This window comes from Centroberyx gerrardi, chromosome 5, assembly GCF_048128805.1.
Source record: "Centroberyx gerrardi isolate f3 chromosome 5, fCenGer3.hap1.cur.20231027, whole genome shotgun sequence".
Lineage (NCBI taxonomy): Eukaryota > Metazoa > Chordata > Actinopteri > Beryciformes > Berycidae > Centroberyx > Centroberyx gerrardi.
In genome coordinates, this window is record NC_136001.1 from 3964087 (window position 1) to 3982839 (window position 18753).

Below are 18753 nucleotides of genomic sequence, written 5' to 3' on the forward strand. Positions count from 1 at the left end.
AGAACAAAGTGGAAATTTTATGATAAAAGTAGGTAGTTACTAAAGTTATTCATGCATGTCAAATGGGGAGTTGTACTCACACAAGAATCTGTGTGTTTATTCATCACATTACCAACGTGGGAGATTGTTACTGCATTCAGTTAAACTTGGAAATTTGGTACACTTGCGGAGATTTATACAGTATGCTACATTTTCTGAAATTTGGGTTTTAGCTTAGCTGATAACCTGACTCTTTCTTATGGGGGGGTCCCGTCTCTTTTGGGGGTCCTAGCCCCCCAACCTCAGCTGTCAGGCCAGCTCCTCTTCTTCGTCTGTTATTTTCAACTCCCAGTGGCCAACAACACCAGCTCCTCTAATTCAAATGAGGTAAATCTGCTGAGTGGAGGCTTAGTTCAAATGCTATAAAGTGGTCTGATTGGAAGGATTTCAGTAATTCTTTAGTGAGGGGAGCCAATCAGGACCAAGTCCAGCTTGCTGGAGTTAGTCTGACACTGCCTGGAAAAAAGGATGGATTTTTTGAGAATGCAATAACTTAAAATTTAACCTCTCAAATATAATCAAATTTGAATAATGTTTTTGTTAAACATGTTTGATCATAGATGTGTATATAGAGGAAAATTTTAATGTTCCTGTTGTAGCATTAAAATTGAAGATTAGGAATCCAGTGGGATCTAGAAGTTTAGGCGACAACATTCAGTAAAAATGGAAAAACACGGATATTATATTACTATTACTATTATTATTATATAAATTATATAAATGTAATCAATTATTATTATTATTATCATTATTATTATTATTATTATTATTATATTATTATTTATATTACCACAGGCTCTTTCTTTCAATACTGTTGTTTTGAGGCTGAAGGTTTTGTGTTCTAGCACCACTTCAGATGATGCAGTTTGGTTCACAATGCAATAGTGGGAAGATCTGTGGTTGCTTCGCACAGAAACTTCTTCACTGGACTTGAAAGGGAGAGAAGGAAAAAAAGAAAAAGCCAAGCAACAATTAAACCAGAGAGACATTTTTAGCAATTTAGTAATTAAAATGGTACTACATAATGTTTCAGTGTGTGTGGTATACAGGACAACAACTGCAGATTTAATTTTAAGAAGCCAGTAGAGGTAAACAGATTGATTGGTGCTGAGCAATCTGTGTTAGAATAAATGTTAAAAATAGATCATCTGCTGACTGAACAAATCAACTTGGGAAACATGCAAACACATCTGCTTGCCTCTGTTTAAGAGTACTGTTATGTAAGTGGTGTGAACTATGAGAAAGGCTAGTCATCCATGGTGAACACATAGGCTCTTGCCCATTCATACATTAACATGACTTGCCCCATAGCCAGTCCAGAGGCGTCTTTAATGCTCTGTGATGTAATGCCTCTGAATGTCACACAGATGGAAAGTGCAATGCGTTAACTGGGGAATTTGTCCAGCAGTCACATCACATGCAATGATTGGTTGGTTTGCGCATACCCTATACTATAGTCTTTCGTTTCTGACTATCTCAGGGAAGATAGGTAAATGTACTGAATGATAAATGTGAAAAAAGGAAAATGGAAATAAATCAATTTATGGATAGCCGTCTCTCAAAAATCTCAAGAGCTGTGGCTTACAATAGAGAGGAATGTATGCAATGCGAGTCACGTTCTCTTCTCGTATCCTACTCATTCAATTCAGACACATTGACCTTATTTCCTTCATGTGTCTTGTTGCAGGGCAAAAGTGTCACAAAATGGAATCCAACTGTGCAGAGGCACAAAATGGAATCCGAATGACAGCAAAGAGCTCTTCATTATCATCATCAAGCTTTACCAAGAGGAGCATTGCTCAGGAGCCGCCACCCAATTAGTAGATCTATGGGGCAGCAGTGCCCCCTAATGACACAAGTCTGATATGACAACTGGAGGGCTTCAGAAAATCCTCACTTCCCCTGCTGTTTGTCATTGGTCTGTTATGACGTGGAAAACATCAGCAGGCCTACCCTAACATTTTCAAATCCCATCCATCCCATAGATGTTAAAAGGAAGTTAATAAAGAAAGAAGATAATGGAAGTTCCACACAAATTTTAGACCAATATGGGTTTTTGAAAGTATTCAGTGTTTTTCCCATAATTTTATTCTTTAAACCAAAACTCTCCATTGAACCTCATAATAATAATAATAATAATAATAATAAACAGGTATATAAGGATTCATTCAACCAATGGTTTGATTTGATACTGGGTTCAAGGTTTGATATCATAATATTTTGAACCATATCTGAATGAACACAATTATGATTGAAAAAAGATCTCTCTTTTTTTTCTTTTTTTTATTTCTGAGCGAAAACAAAGACCTTTGTAATGCCAATTCAAATAAAATTTAAGACCAATTTCATCCCTAAATAAGTCTATAGTAAACGAATGATGCAGGCACCACTTGGGCCAATCAGTAACAAGTAAACAGATGTTGAGGCCCCAGTGTAATTTTGTAATTCTAATCAGTGGTGGAGTATACATCTGCGTAACCGGGACTCACTAGAAAAGTACTGCAAAGAGAAACAGCAACTATATTTAAGACTCAAAAGCAAAGTTCTTCATTGTGATGTACATAGTGAAGCATGTTGCTAGTGTTTTCAGCCCAGATTTTCAGAAGCAGATCAAACTGGGCTTTCCATCTGAGCAACCCTAAAGTCCTAAAGTGCCCTGTGCAAGTCAACACACTGACAATTACTGAAAGACACAAATATCTTCCGCTGTCTCAAACCAAGACAGAAATAAAACTGGATTCAATGAAACAGCTGTGTCATGTTGACCATGTTGGAGGACAGTGTGGGTGTCGGTTGCCGTAAAATAAACCTTATTAAGCATTCTTTTATGTGTGCTGTTAAGAGACTCAAAGAAAACCGTGGTATCCAGAAAATTAACCCGATGTGGATCCAAGGTGTATTTCACCTTAATGGAAGGATGATGCCTGTTTAGTGTATCTATACAATCCTGAAAGAGGCTACTGTCACCAGGCTCCTATGATGTTATCTAGGAATCTCAGGTAAAATGTGGGTTGTAGTGCTCATTTGGCTAAGGCCTGTTGCTCCCACTCACTCATATGTAGATTGACGATAGTGTGCATCCTGGGCCTGTAGCTGTTCCCTTGATTTTTCATCAATCTCAAAATCTCAAATCTCCAATAACTGCAACAGTTCCTGATCTGGTCTACTTCTATTGGGATATCTCCCCAGGATTGAGTTCACGTTGCATATCTCTGTTGCAGTATTAATGTCGGTGTATCCATAGGTTTCTGACATAGGGCGTTCTCGCTAGACTCTCATCAGCTGATAATCAGCTGGTAATTTACCATGGGATGGTACAGCCTATAGAGAGAGGAATTTCACACAGTGGTTGGATATAGTGTGCAAATGCTGGTCAACCAAAAATCTTCAAAATTGCCCTCTTCAGGTCGCTATAATTAAATGTCCAATATTTAAGCCTTGAAAGGCTGTAACTCCCACACCGTCAGTCCAATTGACACAAAGCTTGGTACACATATTCTCCTGAGTGTGCTCTACAGATTTGTCAATTGGACCACCAAGGTCTGCCTAGATAGATTTGTTGCTGATTTGCATCATTTGAAAAACAAACAAACAAACAAAACAGCTGGATCAGGTTTTTGAAATTGACATGCACGCGACAGTTATAGATACTGGTGTGCAAATGCTTCACAGCAAATTTTACCCAAATTAGCCTAGTGGTGGCGTTAGAATTAAAACTAAAATATTTCAAAGGCCATAACTCCTGCACTGTTAGTCCTATTGAAACTTATTGGTATATATATTCTCCTGAGGGTGCTCTACAAATTTCCCAATTCAATTTCAATTCAATTTATTTTATTTGAAAAGGGACAATGTACATTAATCGACATTCAAACAAATGTAAATGTACCCGAGTTAGCCAAAAGGCTAGTTTTCATCGGTAGTCCCTTTGCCTGATGTTGTTAGGCATCCTAGAATAATAAAATAAAACATACAATAGTAAAAAACATAATTGTGATAAAAAGCATATACAATACAGTTAAACAACATGAGCGGACAAAATCCAATGGTAGATGATACAGGTACAGTATGAGTACAGTCATGTTAAAGGTGGATAAAACCAGCATCAGTGTTGACATTGTTGGTTCTCAATAAGCCATTTCTTAACGTTACACTTGAATGAATAATAGGATGGGGACTCTCTAATTGATCGTGGTACTGAATTCCATTGATGTGATGCTCTGAAGGAAAAGACGGCCTGGCTAAATGCAGTTTTTCTGAGTGGGATTGTGCAGTCTCCCCTAGCTGCACCTCTAGTAGCTCTGTTTGAGGTAGATTTGAAGTTGATGAAGCCAGACAGAGGAGGAGGAGCTAAACCATGCATAATCTTGTAAACTAGGCAGACATTTTTGTATTTGATGAGGTTTTCCCAGCTGAGCAGATTATACTTCTTTAGAATATGGCAATGATGAAAACTGAATGGCTTCTTGTCTAAAGTTTTGGAATACCAAAGTTAAAAGTACATTTCAGCAGGAGCTTTGTGTCCTCTGCCATCACAGCTCTCAACAAATTACCCCAATAATGTCATGGACTATTTTTTGGTAGTTTTGTGTGTGCCAGTATGTTGACATGTCTGTGCTGTGAACGGTTTTGTGTTACTGTTCTGAAGTGTTTTCCATATACAAGCTGTGAAATGAATGCCAATATCCTGTATTACTGTTCTTTAATGTTTCCATGTACAGGCTGTGATTCATTTCCAGTGTCCATTTCATGTGTTCATCTCATATACAAAGACTCCACCTACACTTTGAATAATTATTTTATACATGTTTAAAAAGATGCTGATTATTGTAATAATGTAAAAATCATTTTGATCTTCAGGCAGTGATTCCTATTGCTGTCCACATATTTAATAATGCAGAGTGTATATATATATCTGACCTCCTTGTGGAGGGGCAAGAGAAAAGAGGATTTCCCTACAAGGAGCAATAGAGGAGGCTGATAACAATATTGATATTTTTAATGAGGACTAACATTTTCATGCATGATTGTGTGGAATCTGATCTTAATGTGTCATTAGAATCAAATGAGGTTAAGGACTCAGGGTAGTATTGATCAATTCTACAATAAATATGTAATCAATCAAACTGCATCATATCCATCATATCAGACTGGACCAGATTCCAATTCTTAAAACACTTCAATATCGGCCCAATATATCAGTTTAACCCTATTCTAAAGTATGTGGCTCTGGCTGTCAATGTTTTTTGTCGGTCCGGAAAAACTGGGAGAAGCGTGATGATCGGGCAGTATCTCTGAAGTCCAGCCCACTTCTTTGTTGGTGGATTTCTTCCTTCTCTCTTCTTCGTCGGGCCAGGTCCTCCTCCAATGCCTGCAGTGCAAACACCTTTCAGTTCAGCATATAAAGGCAACAGGAAGAAGGACTAACGAGGGAAACTCTTCTACCTCTTTCCTACGGGCCAGCTTGTCTCTCCATTCATTTAGCTCCAAAGTGTGTTCATCTTCTAGGCCACGGATTTTCTGCTTCTCCATGTCCACCAGCAGCTGGAGTTTCTCATTCTGACACACACACACACACACACACACACACACACACACCATGGTGAAATAAATGAAAATAAATAAATAAATAAAAATCAAGTACTTTCAAGGCAATCTATTAATTTAAAAAAAAACTTAAAGGACTTATTTTATTTTTCTCAAATCCATAAAGTTTCAAGGATTTTCATGGCCCTTGTGAACCCTGCAAAAGTGACTTGTGACAAAAGTGATTCATGTGGCATGCCACATGAATCCTTGATGCCCCACACATTCTTTAACATTACCTCTAAAGTCTACATGTATAAAGGTAAAGCTTTAAATTAACATTGAGAACATTCGTGTTTCTTCTTCTCACTTTTTCACTGAACAGCACCACCACCATCTGGTGGCTAGAACCTGGTATTATCACACTCTTACTGGTTTCTAACAACAGGAACCCTTTCAAAGCAGTCTGAGATGGTGGGTGTCATCGCATGTGATTTGACATGGAATGACCCCTGTGTGTAGAAACAGCATGTTGCAATTCCCCTTAAATGCTGACGCTGCCCTTCTCATTTGAGGCATTTAACGCATGTGCTTTTCACTGAGGTGACAGCCAGCAGCATGCCAGCATCTTCGTACATATGCCAAAATACACATGTGGGCATTCATATGACTGAGTGAAGTTTGAATATTATGAAGGCTGTTGGGTCAAAGTTATTCAAGTTGGACTCTCGCAGGAGCAAGCATGGTTCTTTCCTTGGTTCTTTCCTGACAAAGCCTTCTAGAAGCAGTAGATGCAGACTTTATTTGCCACACGAGAGCTCCGACGGCTGGTCTGGATAGAGGTGGTGTTGCCATTTCAAGTTCTATATCTGGGTTTTTATTATTTTAGCATCCAAAATAACATCTTCTGCCTCCAAAGTTCCTTCAGTTGGCTCAAAGTGAGACATCTTAAACACGAGACAGAAGGCAAGGCACGACGAAGGCCGTGTCTGTTTCTCATCACTAGCAAATATTGATCCATGTAGAAATCTTGAGCGATAACGCGCAACTAGTCAACAGCAGTGTGGCAGGTAGGAACTGCACTGGATGAATGAGGAGCTGACTGGTTAAATGGACCACCTTATTTGATATGTTGAACATAATTGGTGTTTGTTGGACAGCTTGCTTGCTTGATGCTACATGTAGTATGTCTGTTATCATGTGATAATACCTGTATCTGATGGAGGTCAGCCATGTTGGCATCAAACTGCTGTTGGATCTCTGATAATTGCTGTTCCTCAAGTTGCTGGAGATGTTGCCTTTCCAGTTGCTGTTGGCCATCTTCCTCTGTCACAAACTATCAGCACAGGGAATCACACGTTACTAAATAATAATGTAGATAGTAATGTTTCTAACTGTATTGTTCTCACAAATAGTTGTCTGAAGCAATCACACACACATTAACGCAATGAATCACACATATCAATACAAAAGAACAGAACCTAGAGCCTCATCTGAAGCCCTTAGGAATGGCTAACATTTGAAAGTATGGTTCAACCGATATGGACTTTTGACACAATTTCTATTGCTGTTCAATATTTAAAAACGTTACCATTTCTATGCCACAAAATTCCAAAGTGTTTCCTCCAGAATTGTATTCTTATCAGGGTAGAAAAGCCTCTGAAACAGAATTTAGACTACTACTACCACTACAAATAATAATGATAATAATAAAAACATGCTAAAAAAAAAATTCCATTAGAATCAATTGGGGTTAAGGAACTCCACCATATCCATCATATGAGGTGAACGAGCAGACTGTCCCATACAATGTGTTTTCAAAATCACTTGTTATCGACTTTGTAAGTCTTCCAGTGTGTCCCCAGCCAAACATAACAACATGCTTAAGTTTGACTCACTGACCAGTGCAAGGCGCTGCCTTTGCTCAGGACCAGTCAGACCCAGTGTCTTTAGTTCCAACTTGAACTGGGAAAGCCTGGCTTTGGACTGGGAGCGCTGGGTTCTCTGGAGCTGACTCCTCTCTTGGACATGCTGGTTCTTCTCCTCCACCAGAAGAACCCTGTGGAAATGGAAGGTTCGCTCCGTGTCCTGCCAGCCAGAGCATTAGATTCCCATTTAGCGGATTAACAGTGAATGTTGCTGTGATCAAACCTGAGACATTCTGATTAGCAGACGGTCTCTCTAACCGCCAGACCAACCAGAGGAGAGGAAAAGGGAGAGAGTTGAAATAATTGATAAAATGAGGGTTTTGAACGTCTTAAATCCAGTCTCACGGTCTCATGACGGGGCAGTGTCTGTTAACTGTTAATCTGGGTTTTAGGAATTGGGGTGAAGACATATTTTTTAGCAGGTGTAATAGGTGGCGTCTCTTACTTTGTTGTGGCGTTTGGTGAGCTGCTGTCTCTGCAGGGAGAACTGCTCTTTGACTTGCTGTTTAAACAAATGATACTTCTCCTGTAGGTGGCGCTGCTCCATCTCCCAGATCACACATTCCCTCGCTGAAAGAGGGGGACAGACATATAGTACTTTACATCAAATACAGTACCTGGAGCCAGAGGAGTATAAATGAGATTTGACTAACTTTACAGCAGAGCAAAGAAATTATGTCATTCTGGCTGAAGCTTGGTTTAGATCTTTTCACTTTTAATTTTGGTCATAAATTCAACTGCGTACTTCTGCAATTTGATGTCTACAACTGATTTTCACCCAATGTGCAATGTGTGTGTGTGTGTGTGTGTGTGTGTGTGTGTGTGTAGGTGTGTGTGTGTGTGTGTGTACATCTGTGCAGCTGCTGGGACTTGGTGGTGTATTCCCAGTCCAGGGAGGCGACTCTCCTCTTGTGCTGGTGAACTCCTTTCTGTAACGCCTCATTCAGCTGCTGCAACACAAACAAACAAACAGCTCTATGACTCTCTTATTCAGAGAGAGTGACACTGAGTGCATCAGTAGAATGAGCTTCAGTTCATAGATCTCCAAAAATTATGAGCGACCAAAAATAAGAAAGTCAAAGGTCAGGGCCTTAGGGTATGAGCCCACCTCCAGTTTGTTTTTCGTTTGTTTAGGTTCACACTGCCCAACTTCGAGCAAAACAGGGATTGTAAAAAAAAAAAAAAAAAAAAAAAACGTCACATGACTAACAAGTAGCTTTTTTATTGGACAGAGTTTTGGCAACCTGTCATCCAACCAGGTTAGAGATTTTGGCAGTAGTCAAAACAAATCTGATTCCAGCTAAGCATGATGGACTTGTCTATGCTCTTGGACAATATTTTGTGTAGATTTTCAATGTTTAATTTGACTATTTTCATGCCCAAAAACTCTGGAATTATTTATCTGGTCAGACATCTGATATAAAAATAAGAAGAATAATAAAAACTTATTGAGCAGCTGTAGTCAGGGTGAGAACCTTCATTATATCAGAGGTGGTTTAAAGCCCTTTATTGGAACCAATATATCAGTCTTCACCAGTGTGTGTGTGTGTGTGTGTGTGTGTGTGTGTGTGTGAACCTTCATTGCAGGAGCTTTGTCCTGCTGGTTCTTCATCTTGCGGTTGAACTCTGTCAGCCAGCTGGTATGCTCAGCCTCCAGCCATCCACTCTGCTGGACGAACTGCTTCTCCAGCTTCTCCAGCTCCACCACATAGTACTGCTTCTTACTCTGACAACACAGCAACACACACACACACACACACACACACACACACACACAGATCACACACACAAATTAAGTAAAAGTGGTGTGAGCTGTCAATATAGCCAATATAAATCAATCTAGTGATTGTAGCCTATTCTGCTATTGCATTCATTGTGATACTGGATACTGAATGTAAAAAAGAGAGTCACTGACGGTTGTTAATACAATGCACATTTACACATCATGCACATTAGAGTAGATTAACATACTCGTTTCTTCAGTTTTCACATATTTCACATATTTCCCTCATTGTTATATTCTGCATGTATATACCTATGTATATATGTGTATATATATTTTTACTATTTTCCACATTGTAGAATAATAGAAAAGACATCAAAACTATGAAATAACACAAATGGAATTATGCAGTGACCAAATAAGTGTCCTTTGCACGTACTGGTTTCCATCCATGATAGTTTTTGAATTTTATACTAAACCTATTTGAATATCAAGAACCCCACCCATTAAATCAGACCTGTTTAACTTTCATTTGGATATAGTACCCAAATCAAACTGGGTAATAGTTTTTCAAATTTAAAGGTATTGAATATCGACATGAAATATCATATATAGCCTCAATCCAAATGTATCAGTATCAGCCTTCAGAAACCCATATTGGCTGACAACTAGTGGAAATGTGGTGAAGTGCACTATAGTAAGGTGACTGGTGAAAGCAGAGGAGGGACTGACTGTCAGCTCCTGGTGGGTTTGTCTGAACAGTGTATCTCTCTGCTGGTGGAGGCGACGCTCCAGCAGGCTGTACTCCCTCTGCTCCTCCCTCTGCAGCAGCTTCAGAGCCTGCAGGTCCTCACGCCTGCACGCACACACACACACACACACACACACACACACACATGCACGCACAATGGGACTGGTGCAAGCCATACAATCTCAGTCTGCTGAATAAAACTGGAGCAAAAGACTTAAAAAGAGACAACTACGTACTACCACCCCATTCTAGTTGCTATGTACTTCTTATGATGTTTGATTGTAGCACTCATCCTTATTGCCACTATCAGGTGAAAACCTTGCATCTGCAAAATGTTGACTTTTCAGGAACTAATCCTACATTCAAACTGCGTGCAATACAGTCAACAAGTCAGCAGATGTCCATGCATTCCCTATAGAGCTGAGCGACCAAGGAAACTTAGTCAAAGCAGTAAAAATATGCCATGTATACCATGTATGTCAAAGTTTATCCAATGTGTTTTGAAAGCCATCAACCCATAGAGGACTGTCTATTCCTTCAGTTGAAGTTAATACTTGAAAATTACAAGGTTTTCACGACAGCAGGTGTGATACAACAAATGAATGGAGAATCCCTCTGATACACTTTATTCATAAAACACTGATGTAAAGAAAGCCTGTGGGCTTTCTGTCAGACCTGTGGGATCGGATCCGTTGTTCTGTTTTGTCGTTCTGACTGACTAACTTGGACGTGGTAATGGTGACCTCCCGGCCGTCCAACAGAAATTTCCGGGTCTTCTTAATCGTCTTCCTGGAAGGGGCAAAACCCTGGAATACAAGACCATTATTACAGATTTAGACCCCCTTATTCCTGATGCAGCTCATCGTACACATGAATGAATGAATTGTCCTTTATTCTGACAAAACTCTAAACATGGCACCACATTTTCGATAAAAAACTAAACTGCAACTGCTATCATTGCATTGATATACAGACCAGGGAATTGTCTGATATGCCATTTTGATCTGTCTCTGAATGTTGTCTCTGATTTACAATCTGCGAATTGGTGCCACTACTGTGTTTATCACCCTTGGATGATAAACACCTGTTGGTGCAATCTGATCTTAGTTGGTCACCTCTGTTAATGCTGTTTTAGCCGAGCTTGTCATCTCTGTTGATACTGTTGTAGCTGAGTTTGTTGTATCTGAGTTTGTCATCTCTGTTGATACTGTCGTAGATGAGTTTGTCGTATCTGAGTTTGTCATCTCTCCTGATACTGTCGTAGCTGAGTTTGTGATATCTCCTGATACTGTCGTAGATGAGTTTGTCGTATCTGAGTTTGTCATCTCTCCTGATACTGTCGTAGCTGAGTTTGTGATATCTCCTGATACTGTCGTAGATGATTTTGTCGTATCTGAGTTTGTCATCTCTCCTGATACTGTCGTAGCTGAGTTTGTGATATCTCCTGATACTGTCGTAGATGATTTTGTCGTATCTGAGTTTGTCATCTCTCCTGATACTGTCGTAGCTGAGTTTGTGATATCTCCTGATACTGTCGTAGATGATTTTGTCGTATCTGAGTTTGTCATCTCTCCTGATACTGTCGTAGCTGAGTTTGTGATATCTCCTGATACTGTCGTAGATGAGTTTGTCGTATCTGAGTTTGTCATCTCTCCTGATACTGTCGTAGATGAGTTTGTCGTATCTGAGTTTGTCATCTCTCCTGATACTGTCATAGCTGAATTTGTGATATCTCTCGATACTGTCGTAGCTGAGTGTGTCACCTCTGGTGATACTGTATTAGCTGAATTTGCCATCTCTGTTGATGCTGTGTTAGCTGGGTTTGTCACCTCTGTTAGTGCTGTCTTAGGCAAGTTTGTTATCTCTGTTAGTACTGTCTGAGCTGAAGGAGATGGCTCTGACTCTGATGACTCTGTTAAATTGTCCTCATCAAATAAAGCATCCTCTTTATACTGCATATGTCCTTGAGCATTGCATTCCTCTGCTGTGTCGTTTTCTTCTCCAACTAAATGTTCAACCGTTTTTGTGTCAAGATTTTTTTCTTCCATTTCTGTTTTCTCAGTTGTTGTATTTAATCTACTCTCATCGCCTGCAGTTTTTGTGTTAGAAATAGGACAAAAATATTTTTTTTGGTTTGATGCCATCTGCATCTTATCTGTTTGTCCTGAATGAAGAGTGTCCTGCACGTCGTTGACATCAGACGTGGACCTCTGGGTTTGTAAGTCCTTGTCTAACACAGCCATCTCTTTTATGACTCCATGTTCTTCATGCCTCACTGTTCTCTCAGTCTTTCTTTCAGTAGGTTGGTTCTCATCCAACTCCTCCTCTTCACTCTGTTCTTGTCTGTCCTTCTCAGTCACTTCACTAGTCCGTATATTGATTCTCAGGTCTCTCTCCTGACAGGACACTGCACTGGCAGCTAAAGTTTTTATGGGGTTCCTATCTGTTAACATTCGAGTAGACAGGGAGAGGTACTCTGTTTGGGAGAGATCTCTCTCCTCTCTGGTGCTGGTGATTTTTCGAGGAAACTCTAGAGCCAAGGCCAAGACCAATAGACTGTGAGCGTGGGCCTGAGGAGGGTTAGCCAGGCCCTCAGCCACATGGTGTGTTGTAGTTTGGAGAGAACAAACCACCTCAGTAACTGGGGGGTTCCTAACTGTTAATATTCGAGTGGACAGGGAGAGGTACTCTGTTTGGGAGTGCTCTCTCTCCTCTCTGGTGCTGGTGATTTTTTGAGGAAACTCTAGAGCCAAGGCCAAGACCAATAGACTGTGAGCGTGGGCCTGAGGAGGGGTAGCCAGGCCCAGGCCCTCAGCCACACGGTATGTTGTAGTTTGGCGAGAACAAACCACCTCAGTAACTGGTGCGTCACTTGTACTGTTATCGCCGTCTTCTTCAGCAAAGTTCACACATGCCTGTTTAGCTACTTTTGCTGCAAGTGGATTTTCTTGTTTGAGGGGATGACTTTCCAAATCGTCCTTAAGATTTCCAACCTCACAGTCTTTTTCAACCATATCCTCTTTTCTCTGGCCTCCGATCTCTGCTTCCTTAATCCCTTCATGGTTATCTGTTTCAGACACAGAGGAGCTGAGTTTGATTCCTCCATCCAAGCTGCATCTATCTGGCTTTATACATACTTCCAGCTCTGGCACTTCATCTGCTACCACCTGTCCATTTGACTCGCCAATGGGATCATTCAGGCTCTGACTGTTATTGGCTGGATCAGGCTGTCCATTTTCTGAGGGCCCAGACTTGAAGCGCTGAGAAGTGGTGGTGAGAAAGGAGAGGAAAGCTCCAGGAACAGACAGACGTCTGGCTTTCTGTTTGCTCTTATCGGTGTTGCTGCTCCTCCTCCGCAGTGCCTCCATCTTCTTGTGTTTCTGCGCTGTATCAGGAAGGTCTTGGTCTGAGTTGGAGATACCTGTCTGACTGTCTATAGTGGGTTTGACCTTTGGGCTTTCTGCTTTCTCTTTGCTCTGAGAGGACTCCATCCTCTCTGGACTCTCAACAAAGATCGCACCATCCAAGGGACCATGGAAGTCTATCAGGTACTGTAAGAGGGATGGAGAGGAGGGAAGGTATTGCATGAGGCTTGAAAATAAACCAAGAAGCTCTGAAATGCTGAGAGAATGTGTAGTAGTTTTGAACAGAACTGAATTATGTTGTATATAAATTCAAGCTGCTTGAACTTTTGTAGCTTAAATTTGAACATCAAACCATACTGAGGTTTCCTCGATGACTTCTGCTTTGGCCTCCGCAATGAGTTCTCTGAGTGTTTGGCTGAATTGGCCTGCACAGGGAAATGGGTGGGCAAGAAGCTGTTGAGCTCCCCAACGAGCCTCTGGTTTCTTCTGCAGCACCCGACGTAGGAAGTCTTGGAAATGGGAGGACCTGGGGGCAATGCAGCAGACAGTGGAATCACTACCTAGTCCCAAGCTATTAGGGTTGTGCAGAGATGCTACTAACCAAATAAATTGTATTTAGGCATGTAGTGCTGGGAATCATATTGTAATTGATTATTCTTTCTTTCTTTCTTTCTTTCTGCTCAGAAACCATAAGTCATAGAGCAACCATATTTGGCACGTGGGCTCCTACGGCCTATGGACTCGTATCCGTAACCGTATGTCCGATTGACACAAAACTTCATATACATGTTGTTCAAGTTGAGTTTGCTTTGATCATAATGTTTAGTGTGCCCTGACCATTGGCGTGGGTTGCTGAGGGTAGGTGGAGGGCTCTTGGTGATCTTCAGCAGAACCCTCATGGGGTTTAGTGAGTGGTGTGGTGGCTCCATCTCAGCCAATTCTATTAGCATGACCCCCAGGGACCAGATGTCAGCCTTGGGACCATATAAGGTATCTTTAGATGTTTCACACTGGATCACCTCAGGAGCCATCCTGGACAGATATCACAAGACCGGACAGATAGACAGACAGGTTGACAGACAGATACAGATCAAGACAACAGAATCAAGATAGTTTAGGATGAATTATTATATTCTCATTATAAGCGTTTGATGTAATTGCATCTCATTACAATGGAGTAACTAGTGAATACAAAATCACCTTGCTGGTTCTAATAAAGCATAACAGAGAAAATAAATGGTTTGTTCTCGACAAATTCATGTTATGGTTGATACATGTTTACACATAAATTGAAAATGGAATTACACTCACCAGTATGGGGTTCCAATGAATGTGGCTCTCTTCTCCAGAGTGTTTGTGTTTTTGGCAGAAACCCCAAAATCCGCTAGAAATTACCAAGGAAAAATTTTGGAAGTTCAGTTTTGTCAGGTTAGTAGGCATTTTCTTCAGGTAGGTATGGGACGTCTTCATTTTTTCAGGTAGATACGGGATAGTTGGCAACCCTAATTACAGCAGCTCTCATGTACTCCCAGGCTATATTTCTTTGCTTGTTTTTTTTATTCTGAAGTGGTTCACCTCAACCTCAATTAATAAAACTTCAATTTCTGCTTCAGAAAAATACTTCTTTTTGTGTCTGAGCCATGCTAAGTTTTAATGAGACGTAAGTAAATTTTGCCAGCATTTAAAGGGAAGGTTCTTACCATATATTGTCAATAAAGGGCATATCTTTATGTTAATGAGTGGCTGTGCACAAGCATTATGGTGGTTTAGAAAGTGCAGTCTTTATCAAGGCAGATTACTTACAGGTGATAAATACCAATTTTCTTGTACGTGCGAACATTCAAAATTTTATTCATAAGAAAGAATTTAGGACACTTTTTACGCAATGTTGATAAGTGAGGGCCCAGGTTTTCTGCCTCTTACACCGGGTTATGCATCTTTCTGCAGGGCCCCCCATACAAGAAGTTTCTGACAAATTCAGCACAGTTTTTAATGATACTGTGTCAGAGGGGTGTTGGTTCAATTCTGTGGCAATTTTTGAGTCTGTAGTTTTGTAGTTTAGTGTCTGTCTGTCCATGCAAATTTATGGTGTTTAGTGTCCATCTGTCCCTGTAATTTTGTGGTTCTTAGTGTTTAGCCTCCATTTGCCACCACTGTTCCTATTTGTCAATGCAGATGAGTGTGCGTAAGTGTAATTATATGTTGGTAAAAGCAGCACACATGCTGGATAGGTAAAGGCTAGAAAAAGGAATTTAAGACCAAACTATACCTGCAGTTTGTGTGTGTGTCTGTGCGTGCATGTGTGTGTGTGTGTGTGTGTGTGTGTGTGTGTGTGTGTGTGTGCGTGTGTGTGTGTGTGTGTGTGTGTGTGTGTGTGTGTGTGTGTGTGTAGTACCTAGTTTGATGCGTGCGTCCATGGTGAGGAGGATGTTTCCAGCCTTCAGGTCTCTATGGATGATGTGGTTGTGGTGGAGGTAGGACAGGGCCTGCAGAGTCTGGAAACACACCTCACTGATCTGCTGCTCAGACAGACCGCGCTCCAGCTCTGCACACGTGCACACACACACACACACACAGAAATACATGCACACATATTTCTGTTATAATACTTGTTTGTAGGACTGTTTACTATTTATGTACTTTTCAGTGATTACCTTCACTCACGCAACTCCATTCTGTTATATTCATATTCATACTGAATATATTTAATTTTTTTGTGTATTTTCATATCATATCATATCATATATCATATCATATCATATTTTGCATTAATTTATTTCTCTCAGAATGTTCTGCTGGTGGTATTTTACACACACTGCATAATGCTGTAATTTATGTATTTCACATTTTTCATGCATATATTTGATATATTTTAAATGTTTTCACTTAACACATTTTAGCATTATGTTTAATATCCCCATTTGCTATCTTATATAGGTTTTTCTTTGCTGTATCCTAGTATTATTATTATTATTATTGCTGTAACAACCAAATTTTTACCGTAAGTTTACCTCAAGTGCGTGCAACAACATAACAAATAACAAATGAGTGTATCACCATATACCAATCACAGCATCTTTTACTAAGAGGGCGATCTTTTTAAACTGGGAAAACCGACCTGTCTGCTCTGCTCACTGCTATGCTGCTGCTGCTGCTGCTAAGTTGCTGCTTGCTGGATGCGTGCGTGGCATCTACCACCTGCTTGGATCTGCTTTCACATACTGTATGGGGGATTTTGTGTACTCCCTGACTGGTAGGTAGTGCACTCAGTATGTGGACAAGGAGTACATAAAAGCAGATCCAAAACCTAAAATGTACTGCCATTCTTGTTCAATAAAACATTTATCCAATACGCAAGTTTCCTGGCTGAAATCTAGTTATTCAAAAACACACAGAGAGTCGTAGTGTTTGTAAGATCCAGGTTGGACGTACCCAGCATAATGTCATCCAGCGCTCCTCCTGGACAGAACTCCAGCATGATCTACAAAACACAAAAGAACAGAGCGATTTAATGTAGCTTGGCTGTTGATGGTAAATTGATTGTAAGGACACTGAGTTTTGATTTGTTTCAATCCTCAAAAAGCATACATTGGAATAAAAAGTAGGGCATGGGCAAGAAATAATTGGAATAGAAAACAATTTGAAATTTGGTGAAATGAGCACGATGAAAATAACTCCATGCTCCATCCTCTGAAAGTGAGAGAAATCCATTTCCCCGCTAGGAAAGGATTAGGTGGAGGAGACACGACTAGAAAAAGGCAGTGGTTTGACATTGAAATAGTGACGCTAACTTTATTTCTCTGCTACTTACAGTCAAACAATGAACCTTGTTAGGAAGGTTCCTAGTTAGGTTCCTAGTCAAGGAAGAAAGAAGCCACCTTCCAAATGAGACAGAGCCCTAGTGTAGTTATTGGTTGGAATGAAAAGCTGCATACTCAAACTTTAACCGTAGGTGACGTCAGTGGAATTAGGTAATTTAACCGTATCGCAGTGCTTCAGTGCATAGAACACACGCGCCATGGGTCTGTACAGGATCTGCACTTGTTAAATAAAGTATGCTTTTATGTCAGTGTAATTGGCAGTAGGAGGTCTCACCCATAGCCAGCCATTGAAGTAGGTGGCATCCAGCAGTGTGAGAATGTTGCCGTGTCGGCAGGCGGCGAGGATGTTGATCTCGGTGATATAGTCTTTCAGTTGCTCCTCGTTGTGCACCTCCATCACTTTAGCGGCAGCCAGGATGCCGCTGCTCTTATTCTGCACCTGAACACAACACAGCTTCAGTTTCAGAAAGCATTATCCTAGATACGCTGCACTCAAATTAGATTTATGAAAATATAGGTTATGCAAAGAAGATGAACAGGTTTCTTTTGACTTTTTGTTACATAATGCAGTTTCACAAATTTTAGTGCTGTAACTTTACACCGATAATGGTCCTAATCTCACATTAATTTTCTAAATCTCAAAGTACTGATGTTAGATGGAGATGGAGTCTTTCAAGGGAAAAAAAGCATAAATTAATGCTTTTCTTTAAGTAAAAATGTAGTTTGAGTGAGACAGAGTTGGTTCAGACATAAAACTTAAAAAAACAATCATGTTACGTTACTCCCTACAATGCAGGACCTTTCTATTCTAGCAATCTTCTAGAAATTTGAATGCATGCTTTTGCTATGATCAGTCAATTTGCAGAATTTGCTGAACAGGTTTGTTAGCAGACAGACGGGCAGAGTCCCAGTGACAGCAGGAAGTTATCGTTTCTACCTTTTTGGTTTAACAGGAAATCACAAAAACCACATGCGGGTGTCAAAGCTTGATAATAACACAGCTGGATTTAATTACAATTTTAACATCATGAAGCCTCCAATTCATCAGATGTATATTAAAAACCTTGTCTTCCTTAAAATGTTTGTAGTTCTATTTTGAGCTTTGGGTTTATTGTGTGTTTTAAGGGAGTCAAGTGTTGGGTTCAAGATAATTTTTAAGGTCAACAGTCATGAAGTCAGGGAGGACTGAAAAAAGTGCAGACTATATGGTGCCAGTCCTGCCTATGAGAAGAGTGTTATTGGATATTATGCTTAGGACTATCTATGAGGACAGACACGGTGAGTATTAGCTCAATGTCTAAGCAGAACTGTATTGCCATGTCCACCCACCTTGTAGACTTTCCCAAAGGCCCCGTCTCCCAGCTCTCCCTTGGCCTCCCAGCTCTCCTGCGGATCCACGTCCCTCCGAAGGTTTTCATAGTGCTTCGGCTTCTTCTTCTCCGCTCCTCGGTGGAAGATGCGCATCAGAAGGGAGGCCATGTCCGCCATCCGGCTCTCCCAACCGGTGGCGTCTGGCGGGACTTTAGGAAATAACAGCGGCTCTCTCTGACACCCACCAGGCAGCGGGTAAATGATTTAAGATGTGAAGTGTCCCACAGCA

The 18753-nt window shown here is 40.5% G+C and overlaps 1 protein-coding gene across 2 annotated transcripts; it reads right to left on the bottom strand.

Moving 5' to 3' along the window:
• Window positions 1-4726: 4726 nt before the first annotated feature.
• On the bottom strand, window positions 4727-18693 carry LOC139923913 (uncharacterized). Of its 2 annotated transcripts, none has more exons than XM_078283638.1 (17): window positions 18483-18693; window positions 17428-17592; window positions 16765-16813; window positions 15728-15877; window positions 14644-14716; window positions 14170-14364; window positions 13690-13858; window positions 11083-13518; window positions 10643-10773; window positions 9949-10072; window positions 9070-9219; window positions 8344-8440; window positions 7939-8063; window positions 7468-7653; window positions 6776-6901; window positions 5485-5598; window positions 4727-5410 (listed from the first exon to the last, which is right to left on the bottom strand). In XM_078283638.1, the coding sequence occupies exons 1-17, from the start codon at window positions 18639-18641 to the stop codon at window positions 5276-5278; spliced, it is 4584 nt and encodes a 1527-aa protein (XP_078139764.1). In that variant the 5' UTR covers window positions 18642-18693; the 3' UTR covers window positions 4727-5275. The 2 variants fall into 2 exon arrangements, with proteins under 2 accessions (XP_078139764.1, XP_078139763.1); XM_078283637.1 differs by having other exon boundaries at window positions 8344-8443.
• Window positions 18694-18753: the final 60 nt, after the last annotated feature.